At 41.3% G+C, this 27757-nt stretch overlaps 1 protein-coding gene across 1 annotated transcript in view; it reads right to left on the bottom strand.

Moving 5' to 3' along the window:
• The window catches only part of Cd2ap (CD2 associated protein), an 82426-nt gene extending 55315 nt beyond the window's left edge, over window positions 1–27111 (bottom strand). The window contains exons 1-2 of the mRNA XM_051152938.1: window positions 26963–27111; window positions 3396–3556 (exon numbers count right to left, since the gene is read on the bottom strand). Of these exons, the coding sequence (XP_051008895.1) occupies window positions 3396–3556; window positions 26963–26966 (165 nt within the window). The 5' untranslated portion in view covers window positions 26967–27111. The remainder of the gene's footprint in view (window positions 1–3395; window positions 3557–26962) is intronic.
• Window positions 27112–27757: the final 646 nt, after the last annotated feature.

Genomic DNA, 27757 nt, shown 5'->3' with positions numbered 1-27757 from the left:
GGAGTGCTAGATTTCAGGCATGGGCCACCACACCAGGCTCCTAATCCATTGAGCGTGGGAGTGCGGGATTCAAGCATCAAACTCAGGTTGTCAAGCTTCTGTAAGAGGCACTATTTCACTAGCCTGAGTCTGACCCCTTGAGGAAAGACTGTAGCTAGTTGAACGTCACTGAGGATAGACAACCCCTTCAAAATTTGCAGACTATAAAACCAATAAGTCAAATTGCAGCACTATAATTACTAGTCAAAAGAATGGAATTTGGAACGGCAGTGGCCCTTAGTGAAAACAGAACATTCTGAACTGCAGAGAAAATCATTAACAGATAACTGAAACTTAAAACTAAGTACTGAGATTACTACCTCAGTTAAGGCTGTTAGTAACAAGTAAGACCTACCATTGTCCCCTCCTGTGGCAATCCATTACAAGACTCAGGAGGTGCATCTCTATGAGTTCAAGGCAGCCTAGTCTACAGAGTGAGTTTCAGGTCAGCCTACATAGTGGGACCTGATCTCAAATACAAAAAGAGCCAAATCCAGCCAGGCATCATGGCATGCCTTTAAGTCCTAGAAAAAGAGAAGGAGGCAGAACAAGGCAAATCTGTGATTTCAACACCAGCCAGGGCTACAGAATAAAACACCATCTCAAAAAAAAGAAAAGAAAACAAAAGGGGCCTGTCAACTGTCAATCATTTGAATAAGACAAAACTCCTCAGGAAAGCTGTCTGCTATAGAAACTTTAGGAATGGTATAAAGCAGCCAGGGACGGTGGCACACACCTATAAAATGGCAAGCACAGGCAGGTGGATCTCTATGAGTTCAAGACCACCTTGGTCTACAAAGGGAGTCTAGGACAGCCACAGCTATTACGCAGAGAAGTCCTGTCTCGAAAAACAAACAAAACAGAAACGGTATAAAGCCTGCCTAAAATACAGAGAGGCAAGCCTGGCATGGTGGCACATGCCTATATTCCCAGCACTCAGGAGGCAGAGGCAGGATTGATGTGAGTTCGAGGCCAGCCTGGTCTACAAAGCGAATCCAGGACAGCCAAGGCTACACAGAGAAACCTTGTCTCTAAAAAAACAAAACAAAACTGTAGAGAGGCAAGGCACATGGTGTCGTTGGCCATTGCCCATTCTCGCCCTGTCTAAGTGTGCTACATCCTTTAAGAAACTCTATGTATCTTTTTATATACACAAAGAGGAAGGGTGGCAATACAGCAAAAAAAACAAAAAAAAATATGTCACAGAAAATATTTGCAAAGATGTATCTGATGAACAATTACAATTTAAAATAAGGAAGTCTTTAAAGCTAGTCAACAAAAACCAAGCAAACAAACAACTGAAAATGACTGGACTGTGGTGGTACGCGCCTTTAATCCCAGCTCTCGGGAGGCAGAGGCAAGTGGATCCCTGTGAGTTCAAGGCCAGCCTGGTCTACAATTCCAGTCTAGGACAGCCAAAGCTACACAGAGAAACCCTTTCTTGGGGGGGGGGGGGGGGGGGGAGACACACCTGAAAATGTAAAATGCATGAAAGGTATAAATCAACACCTCATTAAAGAAGAGATATAAATGGTGAATAAGCATGTGAGAAGATGTTCAATGCATACCTTTATAAATACAGTGAGATGCCTCAACACACTATTTGGCCAAAATCCAAAACGCTGACAACACCAAATTAAGGATGTAAACCAACAGGAAATTACATTCATTGCTAGTGGAAACCCAAACAGTACCACCACTATTAAAAAAAAATTGACAGTTGAGCACAGAGGTGTTTCTAATAGTTTTGGTCATAATTGCCAAAGCATGGAAGCAACTAAGATATCCATTTGACTAGACATATTGATGGTATGCAACCCTAGCACTTCATAGAGTGAGATGATGGGCAGATTGCTATGAGTTTAAAATCAGCCTGGGCTACCTAGTGGAGGTCTGTGATTTGAAAACAAATGGAGAAAAAAAGCAAAAAGTGGGGTGGGCTGAAGAGGTGAGTCCTTGGTTAAGAGCAGCAGCTGTGCATTCACATGGATTCTACTCTCTGCATCCACAAGGTGGCTCACCACCATCTGTAACTCCAGTTCCAGGGGAGCTACATCATCTTCTGTCTTCTATATGAGTGCTGAGATTAAACATGTCTTCATCACACCTGGCAAATTTATTTTTTGTTGTTTAACATAGTTTATCTTAAAAAATAATTTTTAAAAATTTACCTTTTCTCCAAAATTCAACTACAGCTTATCTCAATTATTTGATTGAGAAAGGAGATAAAATACAATTATATTAAGTACAGTTACTTCACCTTCTCTGAAAATAATTAACAGAATATATTTATATTTGGAGATGAAGCAATAACCAAAATAAATGCAAATTATTCAGAAACCAAATTCTAACTAAGCATGCATTCTAGGCAAGCATTATACAAAATACTACCGTAAGGCCAGACAGTGGTGGCACATGCCTTTAATCCCAGCACTTAGGAGGCCGAGGCAGGTGATTGCTGTGAGTTCAAGGGCAGCCTGGTCTACAAAGCAAGTCCAAGATAGTCAAGGCTACACAGAGAAACCCTGTCTCAAAAAACAAAAACACAAAAACAAAACAAAAAATGCTACTGTGGAAGCTGGAAAAAACAAATGTCACACTCTAGTCTTCCCAAGAGTCATAATCATTAGAATATACAGAAAACAAAACTGTTATCAATGATACTTAAATTCCTACCATTTTTTCGTCTCTAAGCACTGATAATTCTTTATTAGTCTGTAATGCGTTTAAGTATCTTGAAGACTGTCCCCAAACTACAAGAATGTTTAGTAGTACTTAGTCTCTTTAACTCAAAAAGCATGGTCTACTATATTCTCAACAGGGTCAAAAAAGCAACGAAAGCTAGGCATAGTAGTAATGTTACCTTTTAATCCCAGCACTCAGGAAGAAGAGGCAGGAGAATAACTCTGAGTACAAGGCCAGCCTCATCTACACCTCAAGTTTCAGGACAATCAGGACTACACAGAGATACGTTGTCCCCCTCCCCCCCCCAAAAAAAAAATCAAAGGAAAGAAGGCAGGGAAGGAAGCTGGGTGGAGCAGGGAAGAAGAAAAGAGAGAAGGGCAATAATACAATGAGACTTGTGTGACCCTGCTCAAAACTATTATCTGTTGTTTTAAAAAAGAAAAAATAGGCAGGACATATGCGTATAAGCATAAACAGGCACAAACACATCCACACATCCACAAAGTACATTGTACAGCAGGCTACTTATCAACAGTAAAATCTATCACAGATGTACCTGTATTTTTCTAACTGTTTTAAAGTATTTTCATTTTAAACATATGTATTTATTTCTTGATATATATATTTAATTCTGTGAATCAAAAGCAAGAAATTGTACTGAAAATACTTACCTTAACAAAATTGTCAGGGAACATCCCTCTTCTCCCATTTAATTCTCCTTCTAGCCATCCTTCTTCCTGTAGTTTTTTCACATTTCTGATGATTTCCCCAACTCGGATAGTTAATTCGTCATCATGTATAGCATCATAGTCATACTCCACAATATAGTCAACTAAAAAAGGAGAAAATAAATCTAATTAACAAAATTACTATAAACCGTATTAACAAGCTTTCAGCTATAGCATCTGAGTAACAGGAACTACTACAAAGATAAAAGGCTTGCCTCTATGGTTTTAAATATTTGATCACATCAGCAAAGTCCTTGATCATTTATGTATAGAACATAGTACACAGTGAGAGCCTCAAAAGAAATATAGTGCACATTCACTAGATATTGCATTCTTACAGTTCAGCTTTATGGCATATTATGAAGTGGTCCACAAGACCTCCCACATAAAGCCACCCTTGTATTACTCCTATCTTTATAGAATTCCTTCTCATATGTGACCTATGACCAGCTTGCAACCAATAGAATATGACAAAGATGATGGACTATGTGGAACAAAATAATACTGTAATGGCCATGTTGCTTCTTACTTACTGGCTTTGAGGACACAAACAACTATGCTAATATGCTGGCTAGGGTGGGGCACAAGCAAGAAGTCGAGGAAAACCTCTGTCTAAGGTCCTCACTAGCATAAAGCAAAGGACCTGGACGACGGCAACAATCACATGAGAACCCCACCCTGGTGAACATCTTCACTGCAGCCTCACAAAGGGCCCAACCGACTCTGGGCCCAGCCTCTAAAATCACAGAAACAGGTAACTACGCAAGGTTCCCAAGATTTCCTTTGTAATTCTGTGGTAGGAAGAGGATACACATGTAAGTACAGGTGCCTCTTAAGATGGAATCTAAAAGAGGGGTCAGATCCTCTGGGGCAGGAGAGATGTGTGATTGTGAGCTCCTGGGTGTGTCAGTGCTGGGAACCAAACTCACTGTTTTAAAACTACTAAGCTGTGTCAACAATATTAGAAAACAAATGAAGAACAAAGGCACACTGAAATAAAGATTGTATTCTCTAACTAGAGGATTTCTGATCACAGGCAGTGTATATGTATATTTTATAAAGTTCAATTTTATTTTATTTATTCATTCTTATTTTATGTACAATGGTGTTTTGCCTACATGTCTGAGGGAGTTGGACCCCCTGGAAATGAGCTGTAGACAGTTGTGAGTTGCCATGTGGGTACTGAAACTGAGCCTGTATCCTCTGGAAGAGCAGCCAGTGCTCTTAACTGCTAAGCCATCTCTCCATCCCCATAAAGTTCAATTTTAAAAAGCAAAACAAATTACCTACACAAGACCGCAGCCTAGCTCATTATACTCCCTCATCTGTTCTTCTATCTTCAATGGTAAGAAAAAACAAAAACATTTCTCTCTCTCCCTTTCTCTCTCTCTCTCTCTCTCTCTCACACACACACACACACACACACACACACACACACACACACACACACACACACACACACATCAGAGGCTAAAAGCACTGACTGCTCTTCCAGAGGTCCTGAATTCAATTCCCAGCAACCACATGGTGGCTCACAACGATCTATAATGTGATCTGATGCCCTCTTCTGGCCTGCAGGTGCACATGCAGGCAGAGCACTAAAGAGCACTTCAAATCAAGCCACCACTCCCCTCCCATTTCTCACAAACTCTTAATTTTGTTCAGATACTCTGAAACCCTGTACTTCTCTCAGCTCAGTTTAGATATTGATTAGTCTGGATAAGTACTTCTCCAGCACTAGGTCTAAGCCACCTGGGAAACCTTGTTTAAAGGCTGATTGATTATAGTTGAGATACCTAAAAACTGATGGTAAGAGGCCAAAGTATAGAGATAACTCACTCCTGATCATTCTAATTCCACCAAATCACTTAGGATTCTGCTTTTCCTTCTCATTTGACTTTAAAAGCAAAGGCATAGGGTTAGACATATAGCTCAGCTGCAGTGCCTGGTCATTATACAAGAGGTCTGATTCAATCCCAATCACACACGTACTCGAAACACAAGGGCCAGGCACAGTGATACATGCCTATAAATGTACCTCTCAAGACACTGAGCCCAGAGGAGCATGACCTTGAGTCCAGCCAGGACTACACAGTAAAATCTTATCTAAAGTAAACACAACCAGAAATGACACCCAAAACTGCTGCAGTCTGAGATAAAGAAAACCGTAGATATGCTTAAGGCAGAAGGAAGCAAGACAAGGATCTGAACAGCTTTACCAAGCTGCTCCCCTAACCACACCCAACTGCCATACCCAGATTTGTTACGTGAAGTTTTACTTAGCTTGTAAATGTGTTGCAGACAGGATTTCTGCTGGAGCTGAAGACATTCCACTGGTAAAAGAGTCACCAGAACTGATAAAGCCAGCAAGAAGCCTTAAGAACTTAGGGGCTGTAATTGAGACATTAGATCCTTCTTCATAACCCCAGAAAAGCCAGAAAGATAAAAAGGTGGCCTCCACAAAATGTAAGGAGAATGGGAACATTACATTCTATATCAAAGAGCTCAAACTCACTATCAGTCACAATATTTCCAGAAAATAAAACAAAGGCCAGTACTGGTTTTGACACATGCCTTTAATATCTGCATTTTGGAGGCAGAGGCAGTGAGTTCAAGGCCAGCAGAGTTTACATAGTGAGTTCCAGAACTACATAATGAGAGCCTGTCTCAAAAAAAAGACAAGGTTTCTACCTAACACAAAATATTAACTAGCCAGGCATTTTTTCTCCCTGAAACAAAAATTTCAGTGCTAATGTACAAAATCAGAAACAAACAAACAATGTAAGGAAACAAAGTATAGCAAAAGTACTCTGGATGACCCCTGGTTTCTCAAAGAATGATGGCTGTGAAATTTACTCAAAGTAGCAGGCAATCTCTAACATGCTAGTTACAAAGTAAATCTCTGAATTCTACTCATACAACTAGCTCTCAGTAACTGGATGGTTCCCTTGTTTAGGTTTTGTTTCTTGACAGTCTCATGGAGCCCAGTCTGATGGAGAAGGCATGTAGTCAAAGCTGATGCTTTGTTGAACTTTGGATCAGCCAGCCTCCACCTCCCAAATTCTGGGATTACAGGCCTGAGCCAGCACATTTGGCTTACCCATTTGATCGTTTTGTTAAGATTCCTTTCAGTTATGTGTGCGTGGGTGTGAGCTACCCAGCATTCCAACTGGGCAATGCTGGCACTGCTCAGGAAGAGCAATACATGTACTAGTCACTGAGCCCCCACTCTAGCCCCTTAAATAAAATAAGAAAACATGAGTCCATACGGATTACAAATCAGTATTTATCTCTTAAATAGTATTGCTACTCTGAGACTAAATGACAAAAGAGCCTGGTTTGTAAAAACAATTCACTGATGTATTCAAGTGAAAAGATGTACAGGATTAAATCACTTCTAAAACTAAGTGATTACTTCTAAACTTAAAAATAAAGGGGGGGGGCAAGTATGGTGGCACACCCCTTTAATTCCAGCACTTGGGAGACCGAAGCAGGCAGATCTCTGAGTTCGAGGCCATGCTGGTCTACAAAGAGAGTTCCAGGATAGCCAGGGCAGTTAAACAAACAAAAACAAAACAAAAAAAATTGTTTAATTAAAACTTAGGCCTGCAGAGATGCTTCATCAGTGAGAATGCTTGCTCAGGGGGACCTGAGAAACTCCAACAACCACATTAAAAAGGAGAAGATGAGGAAGAGGAGGGGAGGAAGAAAAGGTTTAGTAAAATCTTGTCGGGGTAATAAGGTGGAGAATGACAGACAACATCGAACATCCTCCTCTCACCCACCCCTATCCCCATATGTACAACCACACACACATATCCCACATCTACCATATATACATTAAAAATCAGCAAAAATAAAGCCAGGAGTGATGGTACACATTTTTAATCCTAGCACTTGGGCAGAGGCAGGAGGATGTGTAAGTTTGAAGCCAGCCTGGTCTACATAGTAAGTTCCAGGACAGCCAGGACTATTGCACAGAGAAACCCTGTCTCAAAACAATAACAAAAGTATCAGAAATAAACTAAAATTAAAATTATATGCAACAGGGGCTAGAGAGATGGTTCAATGGCTGCTGGTATGCTGGTATATACCTTTAATCACAATACTTGGAAGCTCTGATGCAGGTGGATCTCTCCAAGTTCCAAGCCTAATCAAGGCCACACAGAGACCCAGTCACAAAAAAAGAAAAGCAAACAAACTGTGAAAGCAAATATACAAGTAATGGTGAACCCAACTGATGAGAGTCTAAAAAGGAAACAAGTTAATGAAGACAACCACCACACACACAAAGAAAATGTCACAAAGAAACCTGTTTCTTTCTAAGATAGGCAACTGTCAATGAGGCCCTTACTGCACAAGCACCATAATCCCCAGCATTCACTTTTTTTTTTAAAGTGGCACCCCAAGCCTGTTATGCTCACTGCTAGAGAGACAGGAACAGGAGGATCTCTACTGAATGAGCAAGTTTCAGATTCACTGAAAAACCCTACCACAAAAAATAATAGCAGTAGCAGTAGTAATGTAGAGAACTGAGAAGACACCCAATCTTTAGCGTGTATACACACACACACACACACACACACACACACACACACACAGTGTCCAAAATGCTCCCAAAGCTAAACACTTTGAGACATAGCAAAAAATTTTACAGATTTGTGAACACTTCAAATTTTGGGTGGAGTAGGAATTTTAATGAGTAAAGTCTATACAAGTTGCAAGCTAATAAATAAACAAACAAACAAACAAACCTCCAAAGTTTTTTTCCCCTTTTTTCTTTTTTTGGTTTTTCGAGACAGGGTCACCCTGTGTCACCCTGGCTGTCCTGGAGTCACTTTATAGCTCAGGCTGGCCTTGAACCCCTGATCCTCCTGCCTCCACCTCCTTCAGCAAATCCTACCAGCACCAGCCTGCACCAACAAAACCAGCTGAAATTCTTCTTATGGCTATCATTTTAGATAAGAAATAGTCAACCTATATTGCATTTAGCATTTGTGCAATCTATACAGATATAAACATTTCAATCTAATTAGATATAAACATTTAAAAACAAAGTATCAAAAACCTTCATCAAAGTTGAATTAACACTGATTTCGAACAACTCTCCCTGAAAAAGCAATGTTGCAATTGTGAAAAACTTACCAAAAAAAAAAAGGGGGGGGGACTGGGCATGGCAGCCTATGACTCCAACACTCTGGAGGCAGAGGCAGGTGATCTCAGAATTTCTAAGTCAGCCTGATCTACATAGTAAGTTCCAGGCTGCCCAGAGCTACACAGTAAAACCAGCAGAGAGGCAACACAGTAACTTCCAGAAGTGCCTAGATTACACACAGTATGTGTCTTTTAAGAAAACAAATGCTAACTAAGAATATAATAACATTGCCACTTGACATCAAGTAAAGACTGAACTCAAGATGTAAATATCTCCCACTGGACAAGTTGTTTCTCTGAGACAGTGCACTCAGTTTGGAAAAGAGCTAAAACAACTCTAGCCAACACTGTGGCCTAGTTAATGATGTTTAGAGCAGAGGTTCTCAACCTGCCTAATGCTGCGACCTTTAATACAGTTTCTCATGTTGTAGTGACCCCAACCATAAAATTATTCTTGTTACCATTACATAACTGTAATTTTGCTGTTATGAATTGTTATGTAAATATTTTTGGAGACAGAGGTTTGTCAAAGGAGTGGCAACTCACAGACTGAGAACCATTAGTTTAGACAATTTAGAAAAACCTCCCAGCCAGGCCTGGTGGCACACGCCTTTAATCCCAGCACTCGGGAGGCAGAGGCAGGCGGATCGCTGTGAGTTCAAAGCCAGCCTGGTCTACAAAGTAAATCCAAGATAGCCAAAGCTAACACAGAGAGATTCTGTCTCGAAAAAACAAAATAAAAAAAGACAGACAGAAAGGAAAGAAAAAAAAAAAAAAAAAACCTCCCATCTTTGCATGACACAAGTATTCTAAGACAAAAGAGACAAGCTGGCATGGTGGCGCACACCTTTAGTCCCAGCATTCGGGAGGCAGAGGCAGGTGGATCACTGTAAATCTGAGGCCTCTACCACCCTGAGTACCCCTGTGTACTGGTTACTTTTACTACTGTTGTGACTAAACACCTTTGGAAAGCAACCTAGAAAGCAGACTTTTTTTTTCATGGTTTCAGAAGATTCAGTTAGCATCAGTAGAGAAGACATGGCACATGGCAAGGCAGCTCACATCATGGGACACAGAAGGAAAGACACCAGCAACAAGATACACTCAAGGACTCACCCCAGTGACCTACTTCCTCCAAGCAGGCCCCACCTGCTAGAGTTTCAACAAGCTCCAGCAGGTCAGATCAAGCAAACAAAACATGAGCCTATAGGGACAGCTCATACTCAAACTGTTACACCTTCCTCTTCCTGTTGCAAACAGTGTGTAAAGGTATGTACAGTATGTATACTCTGATCACATCTCTTAGAAGTGAATTTCATCAGTGATTTTTCCATAGTATTCTATTCCTTCAATTGTTGATATACCCCTAAAAACAACCTGAATTTTTTAAAATTACTTATTACTTTAAAAAAAAAAAATAGTATTGTTAGCATTCCAAGCAAAGAAACAGTCATCTGCATATAATCAATTCCTTCTCCCAAAATAAGACACAGAATTCATACAAGGAGAAAGTAAGTTGGAATATTTAGTAAGTTTCTACGTTCCTTGCTTGTTTAGTTTAGTTTTGTTTTGCTTTGCTCACTCCTCCCGCTATCACCACCCTACCTGTACTTCCACCCCATACACACAGGGTCTTGCTTTGTAACCCAAGCTAGGCTTCAAATTCACAGAAATCTTGCCTCAACCTCCCAAGTTCTGGGATTACAGGTATAGATACCACATCTAACTCTTACTTCCACTATTTCAATTCCAGTTTTAACTACAAGAAAATACTAGGAATAAGAGTATTAATCTTCTTTCAAGTCAAACCAAAAACATACCGCTTATATGTTCATTAAAGTTGTATTGAACTCAAGAAAAAAAAAAAAAAAAAAAAGCCTAATGAGTATATAAAAAAACGTAAACCCAATCTCAAAAAACAAACAAAACCGTGTAGTGGTCTGAATAAGAATGGTCCACTTAAACTCATAGATTTGAATGTTTATGCCATCAGGGAGTGCCACTACTCAGAAGGTGAGGAGGTATTTATTGCTTTGTTGGGAGGAGGTGTGGCCTTGTTGGAGGGAGTCTCTCACTGGAGGTGGGATAACATTTCAAGAGCCCAATCCCAATGGATCCAGATGTAAAGCTGTCATCTTCTCCAGCACCATGTCTGCCTGCATGCCGCCATGTTCCCCCACCTGATAATAATGGACTAAACCTCTGAACCTGTAAGCCAGCCCCAGTTAAATGCCTTCTGTTATAGAACTGCCATTGTCATGGCATCTCTTCACAGCAACACAACACTGATTAGGACAGACACAGTGTGTAATGCAATATATCTGTGAAAAGTATCTTAAAAGAAAGGAGTCTCTCAAACACTTGGGCAATGTATGCTATCCATCCACAATTTCTAAGGGTCATTTCCTTGGATTGTTTCTGTTTACCCATTCAGTTGCTCAGGCTGGTCTCCCAGGCTCTCAGAGTAGCTAGGATTCACAAGTTTCAGAGTACCACTGTGCCTTCCTAAGTTCCTTTATTTTCATATAATAAGTTAGTCACTTTAACCTTATTATTTTGTTTGACTAACTCAACAATTTCTTCCTTTCCTAAAATGTTTTAAGAAATTTTTAAGAAGACATGCTTTCAAATCAGGCCAATGCAAGTCTGAGCCTGACTTCCCAACATCCTGTCTCTAGCCTAGGATAAGCAATAATCTACACTTCTAAAGATTGAGGATCATCAATATTTTTTGCTATAATATTCTTGTGGAGATTAAAAACTCAATCCCATATCTAACATGATGAGTATACTCTAAATGTGAATAACTGGCAAAATGTCACCTAAAAAGAAATTTTTAAACATAGAAAAACATAGAAACTTGTATAAAAATTCATTCATTTCTTCTTTTTTCAGTTTTTTGTTTTGTTTTGTTTGGTTTGGTTTTGGTTTTGGTTTGGTTTGGTTTGGTTTTTGTTTTTCAAGACAGGGTTGTTCTGTGTAGCCCTGGCTGTCCTGGACTCCATTTATAGACCAGGCTGGCCTCAAACTCACATCGAACCACCTGCCTCTGCCTGTGCTATGATTAAAGGAGTGTGCCACCATGCCCGGCCTCAAGTTCATTCATTTTCTAAGTAGATTATAAAAATAAAATTAAGTTCTACAAACAAATGCAATCACCTATAAGAGCAGATGTGGATAAGAAATTTTCTGAAACAATCATTTGAATCTCTTCATGTTTTTAGGCATCCTCCAAAGACATTTTAAAGGAAGCTAAATTCTTAGACTCAAACAGCACAGAAGCATGTTTTATAATGCCTGACATGATAACAGTCAAAAGCTACATGTGACACTGAATTGAAATATACTGCATGGAATTTTAAAGTCTCATTCAAATTTGTTAACTTTGATTTCAAGTCAATTTACTTTTTAAAAAATATATATATATTTATTTATTTATTATGTGTACAGTGCTCTGTCTGCATGTACTCCTGCAGGCCAGAAGAGGGCATCAGATCATATAGAAGTTTGTGAGCCACCATGTGGTTGCTGGGAATAGAACTCAGGACCTCTGGAGGAGCACTCAGTATGCTTAACCTCTGAGCCATCTTTCCAGTCCAATTTACTTTTCATATGTAAAAAAACAGGTATAATCATGCTCAATCTTCATTCAGCAACATTTACCTGGTTATTCCTTTAAAAACACTTTGTCTAAGCACACTTAGGGTACATCTAAGAAAAAGCAAAGCTCTCAGCACTCAAGTTTATACTCTATAATACTGCATGGATGAGTCAGAAGTAAAGATTAAGTAGACTGGGATATAATTCAGTCACCTCAGGGCCTGGAGTTCAATCCTTAGCACCAAGAAAGAAAGGGGAGGAGACAATAAAAGGAATTCCAAAACAAGTTACAATCTGGATGACAGAATGGATGTAAGAAAACATCGGCCAGGACAAGATAAAGAATGTCTACCTGTGACCCAAACAGCTTCCCTGAAAGAATGAGCTGTTCTACTACAGCACTGAGAGTTCAGGCAGTGCACAGGACAGCCTAGGCTCAAGCCCTGACCGAGATTCACCTGTCATGGTGCTGTTTCCCTAACAACAGAGGCCAGCAGAATGGTTCAGTGGGTTCAGGTGCCTGTCACCAAGTCCGATGAGCTGAGTTCAATCCCTAGGACCCATAAAGTAGAGGAAAGAACCAACTCCAGGAAGTTGTCCTCTAACCTACACATACCTACACTGTGACACGTGCACAGATCCACACACATGTGTACACACAAAATAAACGTAAAAAATGTTTTCCAAAGATTAACAGTACTCAAAAATGAATAGACTTGTGAGGAGTAAATACTTAGAAAGAGCTTTAAAATGTACCTGAAACAGAAATAAGTAATAAATAATCACTAAATATTAACACTGATCCCAATATGCCCCATTCTTCCCACTGAGTATATAGTCAAGAGTACAAGCATTTTGTCCACTTGATATTTTTCCAGACCATCTCCCATAGCTCCACCTGACTCTGAAGTCTCTACACAGGCAACAAAGGCCTTGAACTCCTGATTCTCCTGCCTTCCAGTTCTGAGGACTGGGGTTACAGGCATTCAATATCATATCTTGTTTATATAGTGAAAAGGACTGGAACTTTCCAGCAATTGAACCACATCCTTCAACCCTTTACTCACTTTTCCCCCCCCAAGACAGGGCTTCTCTGTGTAATCCTGGCTGTCCTGGACTCACTTTGTAGACCAGGCTGACCTGCTTCTGCCTCTCAAGTACGGGAATTAAAGGTGTGCATCATCACACCATTTTTTCCCCCAAGGGAAGACTTTTTATTTTCAAGTTCACCACACCATTTTTTTTGATGCTTCTGTCTGGAATGATATAGGCAAAGGTTTCAAATCACCTATGATGAATCTCTGTGAGTTTGAGACCAGTCTGATCTACATAGCATGCTTCAGGCCAGCAAAGGCTACTTAGTGAGACCTTTCTCAAAATATAGATAGATAGATAGATAGATAGATAGATAGATAGATAGATAGATAAAGAAAGAGAGAAAGAAAGAAAGGTGGGTGGGTGGGTGGGTAGATAGGGATGGATGGTTGAATGGGGTAGGAATGCCCAGGTAGTGGTACACATAATAATCCCAGCATTTGAGAGGCAGAAGCAGGAACATTATGTTAAGGCCAGCCTAGGCTATGCTTGCTACACAGCAAGTTCTAGGACAGCCTGGGGAGGAAAGAAAAAAACTACACTCTAAAGTATTACTAAATGCAGTTAAGTATTACTGTATTACTGAAGCCAAACCACAATTATAAATAGCAATCTACAGTCGGGCATGGTGGCACACGCCTTTAATCCTAGCACGCGGGAAGCAGAGGCAGGTGGATCACTGTGAGTTCAAAGCCAGCCTGGTCTACAAAGTGAGTCCAGGACAGCCAATGCTACCCAGAGAAACCCTGTCTCGAAAAATAAAAATAAATAAATAAATAAATGGCAATGTAAATGTTGTTTAAAAGCTTTAAATATTCTAATATCAAGCTTCTTAAACTGTGAGTCACAACCTCACAGAGTCTTATAATTGAAGGTACATATCAAAATATCTGTCAACAGCAAAAGGTCTCTGTAAACACAATAACCAAAGATTAATTAAAAAACCAAACACAGAATGAATCGAGGACATTTCTGGCGGCACTCATCCCTGCCTTACAGGTTACATGCTCACTTTGCCCTAATGTCAGGCAATGCCAATCAACACTGTCTGAACACTGCTCAGGTTCAAGACCACTATTTTTTTTTTTTTTAATGAATGCCAGTGTTTGCTGTACATGGTTTTTGTCTCTTTAAAAACATGACAGTTTAATTACAGAAAACAAAAGATCATTTTCCTACTATCATTCTTCAGTGTGTAAGTATCAAATTAGTATAACACTGGATTGAATTAGATTAGAATATTTGACTTGAAGAAGTATTCTTTAAACTGCTAGCTTGGAGTTCATTTTTATAAATTCATTAAATGCATTTGGCTTTCGATTAGGACAGAATTTCCAATAATGTCTGTCACAGCTCTAAATACATGTCTGGGGTTTTGTTTTGTTTTGTTTTGTTGTTTCTGTTTTTGTTTTGAGACAAGGTTTCTCCATGTAGCATTCGCTGACCTGGACTTGATTTGTAGACCAGGCTGGCCTCAAACTCACAGCAATCCACCTGGCTCTGCCTCCCAAGAGCTGGGATTAAAGGAGTGTACCACCACCACCCAGCATGTCTGCCATCTTATATTACATATTTACATGAAGTGATCTTCTCAACACTGACAATTACAAGATCAAATATCAGCCAACCATGCTGGTGCACACCAGTAACTCCACCACTCGGGAGGCAGAGGCCAGATGATTGTTACAAATTCACAGCTGACCCAGTCTACAAAACAAGCTCCAGGTGAACCAGAGTTATAGCAATATAGCAAGAACTGACTTCTGTTAAAAACAACAAAACTTCCAGTCATCTGTAAAAATCTGAAAATGTTCTACACTGTGCAATATTAAAAAAATCTGCCAAGACTTAATTCATGTGCATGGGAGCTACAGAAATATTTAGCAATTAGGGGCACTGGCTGCTCTTCCAGAGGGCCTGGGTTCAATTCTCAGCACCCATGGTAGCTTAACTGCCTTCAATTCCAGTTCCAAGACATTTGACACCCTCTTCAGGCCCCCTTAACCACCAAGCACACAGATGGTACACAGGCATACATGTAGACAAACACTCATATACATAAATTAATTTTTAAAAACAAGCACAATTATCTCATTAGTTTGTAAATTTGCTTCCACATTTAATAAACAGTAAAGTTATATGTATACCAAAGAACTATTTGGGGTTTTGTGAGGGGGCGAGGCTGTTCTGAGATAAGTCTCATCATGTAGTCCTAGAACTCTCTGGTAGACCAACTCCGAGCTCCACTTACTTATGGCTCCCGAAAGCTGGTATTACAAACATGTGCCACCAAACCTAGCCCAAAGAATAGTTTTAAAATAAGTTTCTGCTGGGCTCTAGTGGCGCACACCTTTAATCCTAGCACTCGGGAGGCAGAAGCAGGTGTGTCGCTATGAGTTCGAGGCCAGTCTGGTCTGCAAAGCGAGTCCAGGACAGCCAGGGCTACACAGAGAGACCCTGTCTCCAAAAAAAAAAAAAAAAAAAAAAAAAAGTTTCTTTTGATTTATTATCATTAATTCATGGTTTATGTGCTGGCTAGTTTTATCAACTTGACACAAGCTAGAGTCATCTGAGAGGAGGGAATACCTATTGAGAAAATGCCTTCATAATATTAGGCTGCCAGCAAACTTGTAAAGCATTTTCTTAATTAGTGATTGATGTGAGAGAGCCCAATCCACAGTGGATAGGGCCACCCCCTGGGTCCTGTGCCAGTATGCAGTATTCCTCCATGGCCTCAGCATCAGTTTCTGCCATTTGAGTTCCTGTCCTGACTTCCTTCAAATGATGGACTACAATGTGGAAGTAAGTATAAGCCTAATAAATAATAAACCCTTTCCTCCCCAACTCCTTTTGGTCATAGTGTGTCATCACAGCAATTTTAACCCTAACTAAAACAATGTGTATGCCTATTTTATATATGTACCTATCTGGAGTTATGTAAAATTTTATGAGAATAGGAGATGTCAATGGAAAAAATTTAAACCTGCTCTAATACACCAGTGCATCACATGCTTGCCAGAAACTGTTTTATTTAGAAAACAGAATGAAATGGCCATAAAGACTACTGCATTTAATTTCCATGAGAAAGTACACTTAAGTATAATAAACCAGCACCCGTTAATATCTAACAAAAATAATACCTCTGAAATATTTTCATATATTCTATTAGGTTCACAACAAACCTACAAGCTTCATGTTCTAAAATTGCACACTAGATTTGCCAGCCATCTCTGCCTGATAAGTGAGGCTCCATCAAAGCAGCTCTTTGCAGCAGATGGAGACCATCACGGAAAACTACAACTGGTCAAATTATGAAGAACAGAGCTGGGTGTGGTGGCACATGCCTTTAATCCCAGCACTCAGGAGGCAGAGGCAGGTGGATCGCTGTGAGTTCAAAGCCAACCTGGTCTGCACAGCGAGTCCAGAACAGCCAAGGCTACACAGAGAAAGCCTGTTTCGAGTAACAAACAAAATAATTAGGAAGCCCCAAAACTAAAAACAAAAACAAAAACAAGAATGGCTTAGACAAACATGATGGTACAAGCCTATAAGCCCAGCACTCTGAGACAGGCTGAGAGTCCAAGGCCAGCATTTTCTCTGTACAGAGTTCCAGGATAGGCAGATAGGGAGGTTTACATAATGAGAGCATCTCGAAGGAGGAAAAAAAAAATGGGGGAAGGGGCTTAGTTAATACTTGGGTAAAAAGGGATTCTCATTTTATATGGTGCAAGATACTTATCAGAATTCAGAATTCAATCTCCTACAGCAGAGAAGCAATTTTAATTAGTGCCTACTTGCAAAACTTTCATCTTAGAGAACATTCTCTGGCAGTGTGGTTGTACATTCGTGCATATGGAGGCCAGAGATCAGTGACAGTGGTCTTCCTCATTTGCTCTCAATCTCTCTTTTTGTTGTTGTTGTTGTTGTTGTTATTTTTAGATTTACTTGGAGTGAAGTTTGGTTTTAGAGACAAGGTTTCTCTGGTAGCTCGGGCTGTCCTGGAACTCAACTCTGAGATCTGCCTGCCTCTGCCTCCTGAGTGCTGGGGTTTAAAGACATGTGCCAGCACACCTGGCTTAAATTTATTTACTGTAGGGATGGGGTGAAGATTAGAGTTCCAGTGTGCCTGTGATGTCAGAGAACAACTTGCCAAGTTGGTCCTCTCCTTCCACCATGTGGGTGGGTCCTGGGATTGAATTTAGGTCATCGCTGGGTGACAAACACCTTCAGTTGCTGAGCCTTCAGGTCCTCCACTCGCAGGTCCTTCACTTTAGTTTCTATGACAAGGTCGTCCAGGGACTCTGGAACTCCACCAATTCTGCTAGGCACAGGGATGCTTCACCAGCGCTAGTGTTGCAGGTGCACTTGTTTTGTTATGTTTTTCAGCATAAGACTGGAGATCCAAACTCAGGTCATTAGTTTGCTCCGCAAGCACTTTACCAACTAAACCATCTCCCTAGCCTTTTGTTTTTGTTTGCTTGTTTTGTTTTGACATAGGGTCTTATGTATTCCAAATCAGCCTTGAACATATTATGAAAGCAAGGAATGATGACGTTGAACTCAACTTCTTCATCTCCCATGTACTGGGATTACAGACTTGGCCCACCATACCAGCTAAGAAAACATATTTTTAAGTAAACTGCAAGTTTTTTCAACAGAATGAGAAATCCTGGGTGCATGACAAGTATTTGAATGACCACAGCGGCAAAGCACTTTCTTAGAATGTGAGTCAATTCTCAGCATGTGGTTCACAAGGGACACTATAAATATTTCATTAATAATAATAAAGGACAACTATTCAAATTCAAAATTACTAGCACAGGTCCTGGCTCAAACCTTTAACCCCAGTTCTCAGAAGACAAAAACAAATAGATCTCTGAGTTCGAGGCCAGTCTTGTCTACATAGCAAGTTCGAGGACAGCCAGGGCTGCACAGTAAGGCCCTGTCTCTGTCAGATGTGGTGGCACACGCCTTTAATGCCAGCACTCAGGAAGGAGAAGCAGGTGGATCACTATGAGTTCAGGGCCAGCCTCGTCTACAAAGTGAGTCCCGGACAGCCAAGGCTACAAAGAGAAACTCTGTCTCAAAAAACAAAAAAAACAAAACAAAACAAAAAAAAGACCTTATCTCAAACAGGAAAACAAATTCAAAACTACTATTATACAAACTTCTGTCAGCTAACAGTGGTGGCGCATGCCTTTAATCTCAGCACTAGGAAGGCAGAGGCAGGTGGATCGCTGTGAGTTCGAGGCCAGCCTGGTCTACAATGGGAGTCCAGGACAGCCAAGGCTACACAGAGAAACCCTGTCTTGAAAACAAAACAAAATAAATAAATAAATAAATAAATAAATAAATACACCTAAAAAACAAATTAATATACTTAAAATCCTAAATGTTTTGGTACTTAACAATTACAATAACAATGAGTATGAAACTTTTTTGTTGTTGTTTTGTTTTTTGTTTTTTGTTTGTTTGTTTGTTTGTTTCAAGACAGGGTTTCTCTGTGTAGCCTTGCTGTCCTGGACTTTGCATACCAGGCTAGCCTCGAACTCACAGCGATCCACCTGCCTCTACCTCCCAAGTGCAGGGACTGAAGGCATGCACCGGCACTTTTATAGCTCACAGTCAGTCTACAGGCTGAAAAATATTTCTAGCCTCTTCTATATAGAGTACCAATTGATCAGTAATATCCATAAAACAGTCTTAATATTTCAAATAAAAAGCACCTGAGAGGGATCACCTCAAGTGAAGGCTTGCTTCACGCAGAAGACTGGATGCCAGAGAAATTAAACAAGTATCTTGGTTTCTTTTTTTTTTTTTTTTTTCGAGGCAGGGTTTCTCTGTGTAGCCTTGGCTATCCTGGACTCACTTTGTATACCAGGCTGGCCTCGAACTCACAGCGATCCGCCTGCCTCTGCCTCCCGAGTGCTGGGATTAAAGGCGTGCGCCACCACGCCCGGTTCAGTATCTTGGTTTCTGCTGATACATTCTGGATCGTGAATGTCCCAAAGAAGGCGTAGCCACCCCCACCATGACCCTATTAGGTGATGAAAACGTCAGGAGGTAAAACATACTGGAAGGAAGTTAGGTTGTTAAATATGTGTCCTTTAGGATCACAGCCTCTTCCTGTCTCTCTTTTATGCTTCCCAACTACTATTGTCTTAAATTTCTATTGCTGTGATAAACACCATGACCAACATGGGTTTATTCACTTAAGTGATTACAGTCCACCCTGAAAGAAAGTCAGGGAAGGAACCTAGAGTCAGAAATTGAAGCAGGGACCACGGAAGAACACTGCTTACAGTCTTGTTCTCTATGGCATGCTCAGGTTATTTTTCTATATAACAGAGAACCACCTACCAGGGTTGGCACTGCCCACAGTGGGCTAAGCCCTCTCATATTAATTATTAATCAAGAATATGCACCAGCAGCCTGCCTATAGGCTAGTTGATGAAGGCATTTTCTCAATTGAGGTTTCCTCTTTCCAGGTGACCCTAGTTTGTATCAAGTTGACAATAATAATCATCAGCAGAGCCATGCAGACAAGAGACTTCCTGCACTGCATGCTCTCACAATGATGCTACCAGGCGTGGCAGCAGTCAAGAGGCTATAAGCCATAAACCAAAACTCGGTACTCTCCTCCTTGTAAGTGGATTGTCTCAGGCATTTTACCCCAGCAACAGAAAACAATCACATCTGCCGAGTACTTTACCACTAATCAAACTAACCAGATGAATAAATCCTACTTCCTTCCAATACAAAATCCTTCTTAGTCTTCATGGTTCACCTTACACTTTAACGTTTCTTACACTATAACACATCCCTATTCCCTCCCAGGCTTGGGTTTCTAAAGAAGCCCCATGTTGTTTCATTCCTGTTGTCACACTCTATTTCAAGTACAACAGTAATATAAGCCATACAACAGATTTATAACATCGGAACAGGAAGAGACAGGAACACTCATATCAGAATCCAGGGATTGCAAGAAGTTGTTTTGTTTTGTTTTAAGAAAACAATACTTAACTAATCTCTCAGCAGCAGCTCCTTTCCTTCATATGACCTTGTATTAATACCTTTCTTCTGGGGTGGACATAACAAATTCACAGCCCACCAAAGCTAGGTAAGTGCTTCAACACTAAGTGCATTCCCTTCCCCCATCCCTTTCTTGTAAGTTAGTGGTAACTTCTGAGTGTTTTTTTTTTTTTTTTTTTCCCTTGAACTCCAGAGTGATTAAATTGCTCTACAGTCACTCCCTTGGAACACAAATTACCTGGACACTGAATCATCTTGAATAGCCTAAAATACACCCGATATGGTGTCTGGCACATTCAGACAGCTTGAGTCCAGAAGTTTGAGGTCATCCTAGGGAACATAATAGGACCCAGTCCCCAAAGGGAGGTAGGGGTGGAAAGCAGGTCCATCAAATCACTAAGACCAAGTAAAGGATGCTAGACTGTGACCAAGGAATACTGTCAAATATTTGGGCAAGTAGAGAATCACTTTAAAACCCAAAGTTGGGCTGGAGAGATGGTCCAGAGGTTAAGAGCAGTGTCTGTTCTTCCAAAGGTCCTGAGTTCAATTCCCAGCAACCACATGGTGGCTGACAACCATCTATAATGAGATCTGGTGTCCTCTTCTGGTGTGCAGGCACACAGGCATACTGTATAAATAATAAATAAATAAATCTTTAAAAAAAATAAATAACAAAACCCGAAGCTAGTCATGATTACTACACTTATACAATAAATGGCTACAGTTGACTACTAATATAATCAAGACACATACAATATAAGATCCAGAGCTGAGAGGCTCAAGCATCTTCTCAGGGATATTTCTGGACTGGTCTAAACAATCTCAGACAGTAATTGGGATCCAGTTCCCAAATAAAGAAACAAACAAACAAACACCTGTCCCATATTTCCCTCAGAAGAATGCTGGACCTTGTCTGACCTCATTTCCCTGTGGCTAGGTCTTTGACGCTTCCTGCCAAACCCCATTTCCTATCACTTCCCCCAGGAGGCCAGGGTGAACGTCTACCTATCACCACCCAATGAGCAGCAGCTCACTCCTACAGCATCCTCAAGTGCTCCACCATCTTTCCACACACAGATGGCTCACATGCTGACACATGAACCTCCGTCTAGGTTTCCCACACTTATGTTCTGACCCCACCTCACCAGGAAAGACTCCCTGACTCACTACTATTTGAGTTGATCTATAGAGTAGATATCAATTTTACAAAATTAAAGGTTTTCAAACTCTTAAAAGTTTTTAAAAATCTATCATAAACATGATTATTCTAACTAAGAATTAGACTAATTCTAATTAAGAATTAGACTGTTGTGATTCATCTTTGAAAGAAAACTTTTTGAGAAAGGGTTTCTCTGTGTAGCTTTGGCTGTCCTGGACTCACTTTGTAGACCAGGCCGATCTCGAACTCACAGCGATCTACCTGCCTCTGCCTCCGAGGGCTGGGATTAAGAGAGTGCTCCACCACTGTGCATCTTAAGAAAACTTTTCTTACCCAGGCATGGTGACACACATCGTTAATCCCAGCCTTCGGGAGGCAGAGGCAGGTGAATGGAGGCCAGTCTGGTTTACAAGGAGAGTCCAGGACAACCAGGACTATAAGAAAAACCCTGTCTCAAAAAAACAAAACAGGTAAAGAAAATGTTTCTTTTTTTATGCTCTGAAACTGCCTGGTAAATCCCAAAATATCTACTTACAAATATTATCTGTACACATGAATGTTATTTACAACTTAAAATAAGAAGATCACTCACTATAGAGGTACATGTATCATCTAAACCAATTGCGAATTTCTACTAAAATAACTTCAGCCACTGGGCGGTGGTGGTGCACGCCTTTCATCCCAGTGCTCCAGAGGCAGAGGCAGGTAGATCTCTGTGAGTTCCAGACCAGCATGGTCTACACAGCTAGTTCCAAGACAGGCAAGGCTACACACACAGAGAAACCCTGTCTCAAAAAGCAAAAACAAACAACTTTATCCAAGCAGCCTACTCTATACAATAAGTTCTAGGCCAGCCAATACGAGATGATTGGTGTGGTTTATACACACACATAAAACACTTTCAAAATAAGTTTTATTCTTTTGCGTAAGTTTTTATTTAATTTTGATACTATAAAATAGCATCAATTGTCTGTGCCTGACAATCCATCCAGCTACCTTGAACAAGGTAAAGTGTGTGCTTGCTGTTACCATAAAACCTCCAAGTTTTGGAAAAACAAAGTATCCATCTGTACTTCTCCCAATCATGAATTCTGAAACAGTCTTACTATGTAGCTCAAACTCCCCTGGAATTCATGGTCACCTCCTACACCCACTCCCAAGTAGGTGAGAAAACAGGTGCCTATCACCAATCTTGAATGCTTAACCCTGAAATTATGAGTATATAAGATAATGCGTGTCTGTACACAGGAGCTAGAGAGATAGCTCAGCAGTTAAGAGCTCTTGCTTCTCAATCATGAGGCCTAAGTTCAGATCCTAGCACCCAGAACTCCCAAGGAGGCAGAAACAAGAAAATTGCTGAGGCTTACTGTCTTTAATCCTAGCTAGGAAAACATGAACTCCAGGGTTCAGAGAGCTGCCTCAAAGGAATTGGTAAAGTGGTTGAAGAGGCACTGAACACCCTCTTCTGACCTCCACACATGCACAAAGGTACATGCACCACCGTTGCACAAGCAATTTGTACATAGTCATTATAGTAATCCCAAACCTAAGCATTTTCTGACAGTAAAAGGCTCAAATATTTTCATAGGAATAAATTTGATTGTCGCACCAGATACAAATTTTAAAATAGAAATCCTTATCTAAAATTAAGAGAAACGTAGCCTTTAGTATCTGCTTGCCATATATATTTTTTCTTCACTTTTTTCTTACTTCACTCCAAAAATGCTTATCTGTATTTTGAGAAAAAAGGTATTGGGGACTGGAAAGATGACTCAGCAGTTATGAACAGAGCACTGGGAGCTGGAGATATGGCTCAGAGGTTAAGAGCACTGGCTGCTCTTCCAGAGGTCCTGAGTTCAATTCCCAGCAACCAGATGGTGGCTCACAAATATCTATAATGTGATCTAATGACCTCTTCTGGCCTGCTGGTGTACATTCAGGCAGAATACTGTGTGCATAATAATAAATAAATCTTTAAAAAAAAAAAAAAAAAGCACTGGCTGCTCTAACAGAGATCCTGAATTCAATTCCCAGCACCTACATGGAGGCTCACAACAGCCTATAACTGTAGTTGACAGGGGATCTGGTGCCCTCTTCTGTTGTGTAAATGTATATGCAGACAAAATACACAAATACGTAAAATACACAAATACAGATCTGGTGCCCTCTTCTGGCCTGCAGGTGTACATTCAGGCAGAGCATTGTATACATAATAAATAAATAAATCTTTTTTAAAAAATACAAGTCAGCACCAGCAATACAGAAGAAGAATAACAGGAGAACTGTTAGCTCATTCATTTGCCTAATTGCCTGAGCTTGGCACTTCTCCTAATTTATAGATCAATGCATAGAAGCACAGAGAGGCTAATTAACTTTCTAAGCTACAAAATTTGCAGGTAAGGTTTCGGGAAGTCCCTATCCAGAGCCCTTTTTTTCCTTCTTTAGACCATTTCTTGTAGCCCAGGAAGACCTTGAATGTGCTGGGAAAATAAATCTGGCCTTGATTTCTTCAAGTCCTGCTTCTACTTCCAAAGTAGTACAGGCCTAGGGTTCAGAAACGCTCATAACTAGCCAGGTGTGTCCATTAAGTGTAGGAACTGTCGCCTCATAAGTATCCATGTTCATCTCAAAACACAAAAAGACTTATTTTTATTTAACAAATTAGGGGTGTGTGTGTGTGTGTGTGTGTGTGTGTGTGTAAGCTGTGTGGAACAGTGCCCTCAGAAACCAAATGAGGAGATCAGTTCCCTTGTATGCTCTAGGCAATTATAAACCACTCAATAGGAACGCTGGGAGCAAAATTGGGGTCCTTTAAGAGAGCTCTTAAGAGCTCAGCCATCTCGAGCTTCATCATGAATTACAAGAACTGAAGACAACTGGTAGGTAGTGACAGCTAAGGCTTGTAATCCAACACCCAAGAGGCTGAGGCAGGATGATCACTTTGAGTTCAAAGCCAGCCTGAACAAAGTGAGGAAGTGAGATCTTCTCTTTAAAATGGAAAAAAAAAAAAAAAAAAAAAAAAGGCAGGTGTGGTAATGCACACCTTTAATCCCAGTGCTCGGGAGGCGGAGGCAGGGGGATCACTGTGAGTTCGAGGACAGCCTGGTCTACAAATCAAGTCCAGGACAGCCAAGACTACACAGAGAAACTCTGTCTCAAGGGGGGTAGGGGAAGGCTGGAGAAAAGGCTCAGTGTCAGTGGTTAAGAGCACTGTCTGTTCTTCCAGAGGCCCTAAATTCAATTCCTGGCAACCACATGATGGCTTACAACTATCTATAATGAGATCTGGTGCCCTCTCCTGGCATGCTGGCAAACATGCAGGCAGATTACTGTATACATAATAAATAAATCAAGTGTTTTTAAAATGCAAGAAAAAGAACACCAGGTAACAAACTGACCAAAGTACACATAAGATGATACTCTTTTTTACATGAACTTGAGGATTTTATTGATTACACAACCAATAGATTTTAAGTTCACATTCATCTGCAAATGTTTCACAAATGCTTTACAGAAAGTAACCACAAACACGCAAAATAACAAACCTTCAAAGCACATCTTGACGGTATGCTAAACAATGAGCTGCTCTGCCAACTCTAAATAGACCAAAGAAAGGTCCTGTGGCCAATAAATACAGGTATCGCGATGCAAAATACTTTTCATTTACTTTTCTTGAGGCCATAGTTGGGAGTAGTGGTGCATCCCTTTAATTTCAGCACTTGGGAGGCAGAGGCAGGTGGATCTCTGTAAATTCAAGGCCAGCCTGGTCTACAATGCGCATTCCAGGACAGCCAGAATTACACTGTCAGAACCTGTCTTTAAAAAAAAAAGACTGAGAGAAGACCGCATACTTATAGGCCTACTGATTTTCCCCTATGAAGACCAAAAATTTAAATGATTTTCAGTTTTTAAAAAATTATATATATAAGAAAAGTGAAGTTAAACGTAGATACTAATTACAGTTTCAAGCCCATCCAATAACACACAGTAGAAAAAGTGCTTAAAATTACTGCAGGAAATAAGTTTGCTGTCTAGCACCTGGCCCAACAGTCTATACAAGATCCAAGGTGGTTAAAAGGGCTCACAACAACTCAGTCACAAAATGATGACTCTAGACCATCAAAAGACTTTTAATTACATTCTGCATCGTGACTTAAGACAGATAAGAATTGCACACCTAATTTTAGCTTTTCATCCAAATCAGTTAGGCTAGCTTTTGATGCTTAGAATAAGCCTGCAATTACCCGGTAAACTCAACCAATCAAGTGGAAAGGAATTCATTTCAAAGTCCCTAACAGCAAAATGTTTGACTCCTGCATTGAAGAGCACTTGGTGTATAAAAGGTACACAAAGCAGAAGGGAAGCAGAGGGCGCATAAAATTAGAAACTCTAAGAAAACAGAATAGCCAGTGTCTGTAAACACTAGCTAAATTCGTCTCCCACAAAACAAAGTGTGGGCACGGGGTGCCACATCAGCAGCACTCCTGTTTTTGTCAGGCTTCTAAATCATCCGTTAGTTTCGTGAATTATTAATTTCAGTAATGGTTGAAGCTGCATCAACTTTCAAATGAGAAAGTGATAATGTCTTTCTGATTTACACCACAAAACCAAATTCGGGTTTTACAACTTAACTGAACACACACTCTTGTCTTGTGGCTGCATAAATTTGGTTTTAGGGGGGGGGTATTCTTTTGCATTACTTTTAATTTGTAAACATTTGAGGGAGTTAGTGCTTAGCCCAGAAGCAACTTTGTTACCCAAAGAATTGTTACACCACTTAACAAAACTCCTCTTCAAAGACGACGGCGGCAAAGCATTCGCGCTTTCTCTAACTCCAAACAAACAACAACAACAACAACAACAAAAAACAAAGAACGCCCAGAAAACAACCTTGGGGGCTCTGTGCTTTTTCTCCCCTCCAAGAAGGAAGTCTCACTCCAAACAGGAAACTGCTCCTCTAGAGGTTCAACTGGGAATGCTAGAATATCGAACCCCAACCCAGTCCTCAGGAGGAAATTCGATGTGCTGTTAAGTGCCAACACACCTGACAAGGAAGACGACGAGTACCAGGAAAACGATTTCCAAAACCAGCCCAAGAAAAGGGGAAGGAGAGAGTAGACAAAAATCACTGCCAAGCCCAGCCGATCGCAAATAGAAGAACTAAATATTTTCTGTGCTTCGAATTATCTATAACAAAATGTCTGTGTGTGCACAGTGGATGTGGGGGTGTGAATGCACTACTTTTTTTTTTTTTAAACTCAATCTGTACCAAGCCTCGGAGGAGCAGAGCTGCAAGCGCCACTTGGTCAAGTTCGCGACCGCCCTCCCCCATCGAAGCCGGAGGCTCCCGGAGGGCGCGGGGCTACCGGTCATGGGTTCGAGCCCCGCTGTCCCGCAAAGGACCGACTAAGGGAGCACCCCGACCCGACCCTCGTGCGAGGCGCCCAGAGATCGGCGCGGCGGTGCTTACCCATGCTGCGGCGCTGGCGGGGAGAGCGCGGCCCCGCGGCCCCTTCGGTGCACCGGCTCAGGCACGGCGAGGAGGCGTCTCCATCCGCCCGCGGCGCGCTCGGCCGCTCCTCACACCCAGCCTCAGGCGCGGGCCCGGCAGGCGGGTGCGAGCGGCGTCCGCGCGTGCGCGCTCAGCGCGCACTCCCCAGGTCGCTTCCGCTCGCCGCTGAAGCACCGACAGGGTCTCTCGCGGCCAGCCCGCCCTGCACACACGCCGCCTGAGGCCGAGCGCGCCTCGCTCAAGAACAAGGGGGGGGAAATCCACGGGCCCGTGTGAAGAGAGCTGGGACCCGGCTGGGGCGAAATCTCGCGAGAATGGTCTGGGACTCCCGGCCACGCCCCCTGAGGTCCCAGCCCGCCACCCAGACTCCCGCAGCTGGTGCCAGGTGCGGTGACGTCACGGCGGGGGCGCGCACCAAACCTCCTCCAGGTGCTGTGAGAACTTGATCTTCCCTGAGGTGTAGGACAACTGGCGTCTGGTCCCAGGCAGATTTAGCAGGGGATCTGCAAAATGAGCCCAGGTTGCCCCACTTTCTTTTCTGCAAGGTGTAGCTTGTGGGAGATCTAAGAGAGGAAAACTAGGGGAGCAAGCACTTGGACTTCAAAATTGAAGGCAAGCTCAGCAAATGTGGGGACCCCACAGTTCACCTACAAAGTTCCGTACAGGCCAAAGGCACTGCTCTTCTTTGGGGTGGTGGAGGCACGAAATAAACTGTTTTATGGGACTACATTACTGTATTCCTTGAGTCTCTTG

The sequence above is a fragment of the Acomys russatus genome, chromosome 11 (genome assembly GCF_903995435.1).
Source record: "Acomys russatus chromosome 11, mAcoRus1.1, whole genome shotgun sequence".
Lineage (NCBI taxonomy): Eukaryota > Metazoa > Chordata > Mammalia > Rodentia > Muridae > Acomys > Acomys russatus.
Note: the sequence above shows the minus strand (reverse complement) of the source record. Positions and strands in the feature narration are given on the sequence as shown.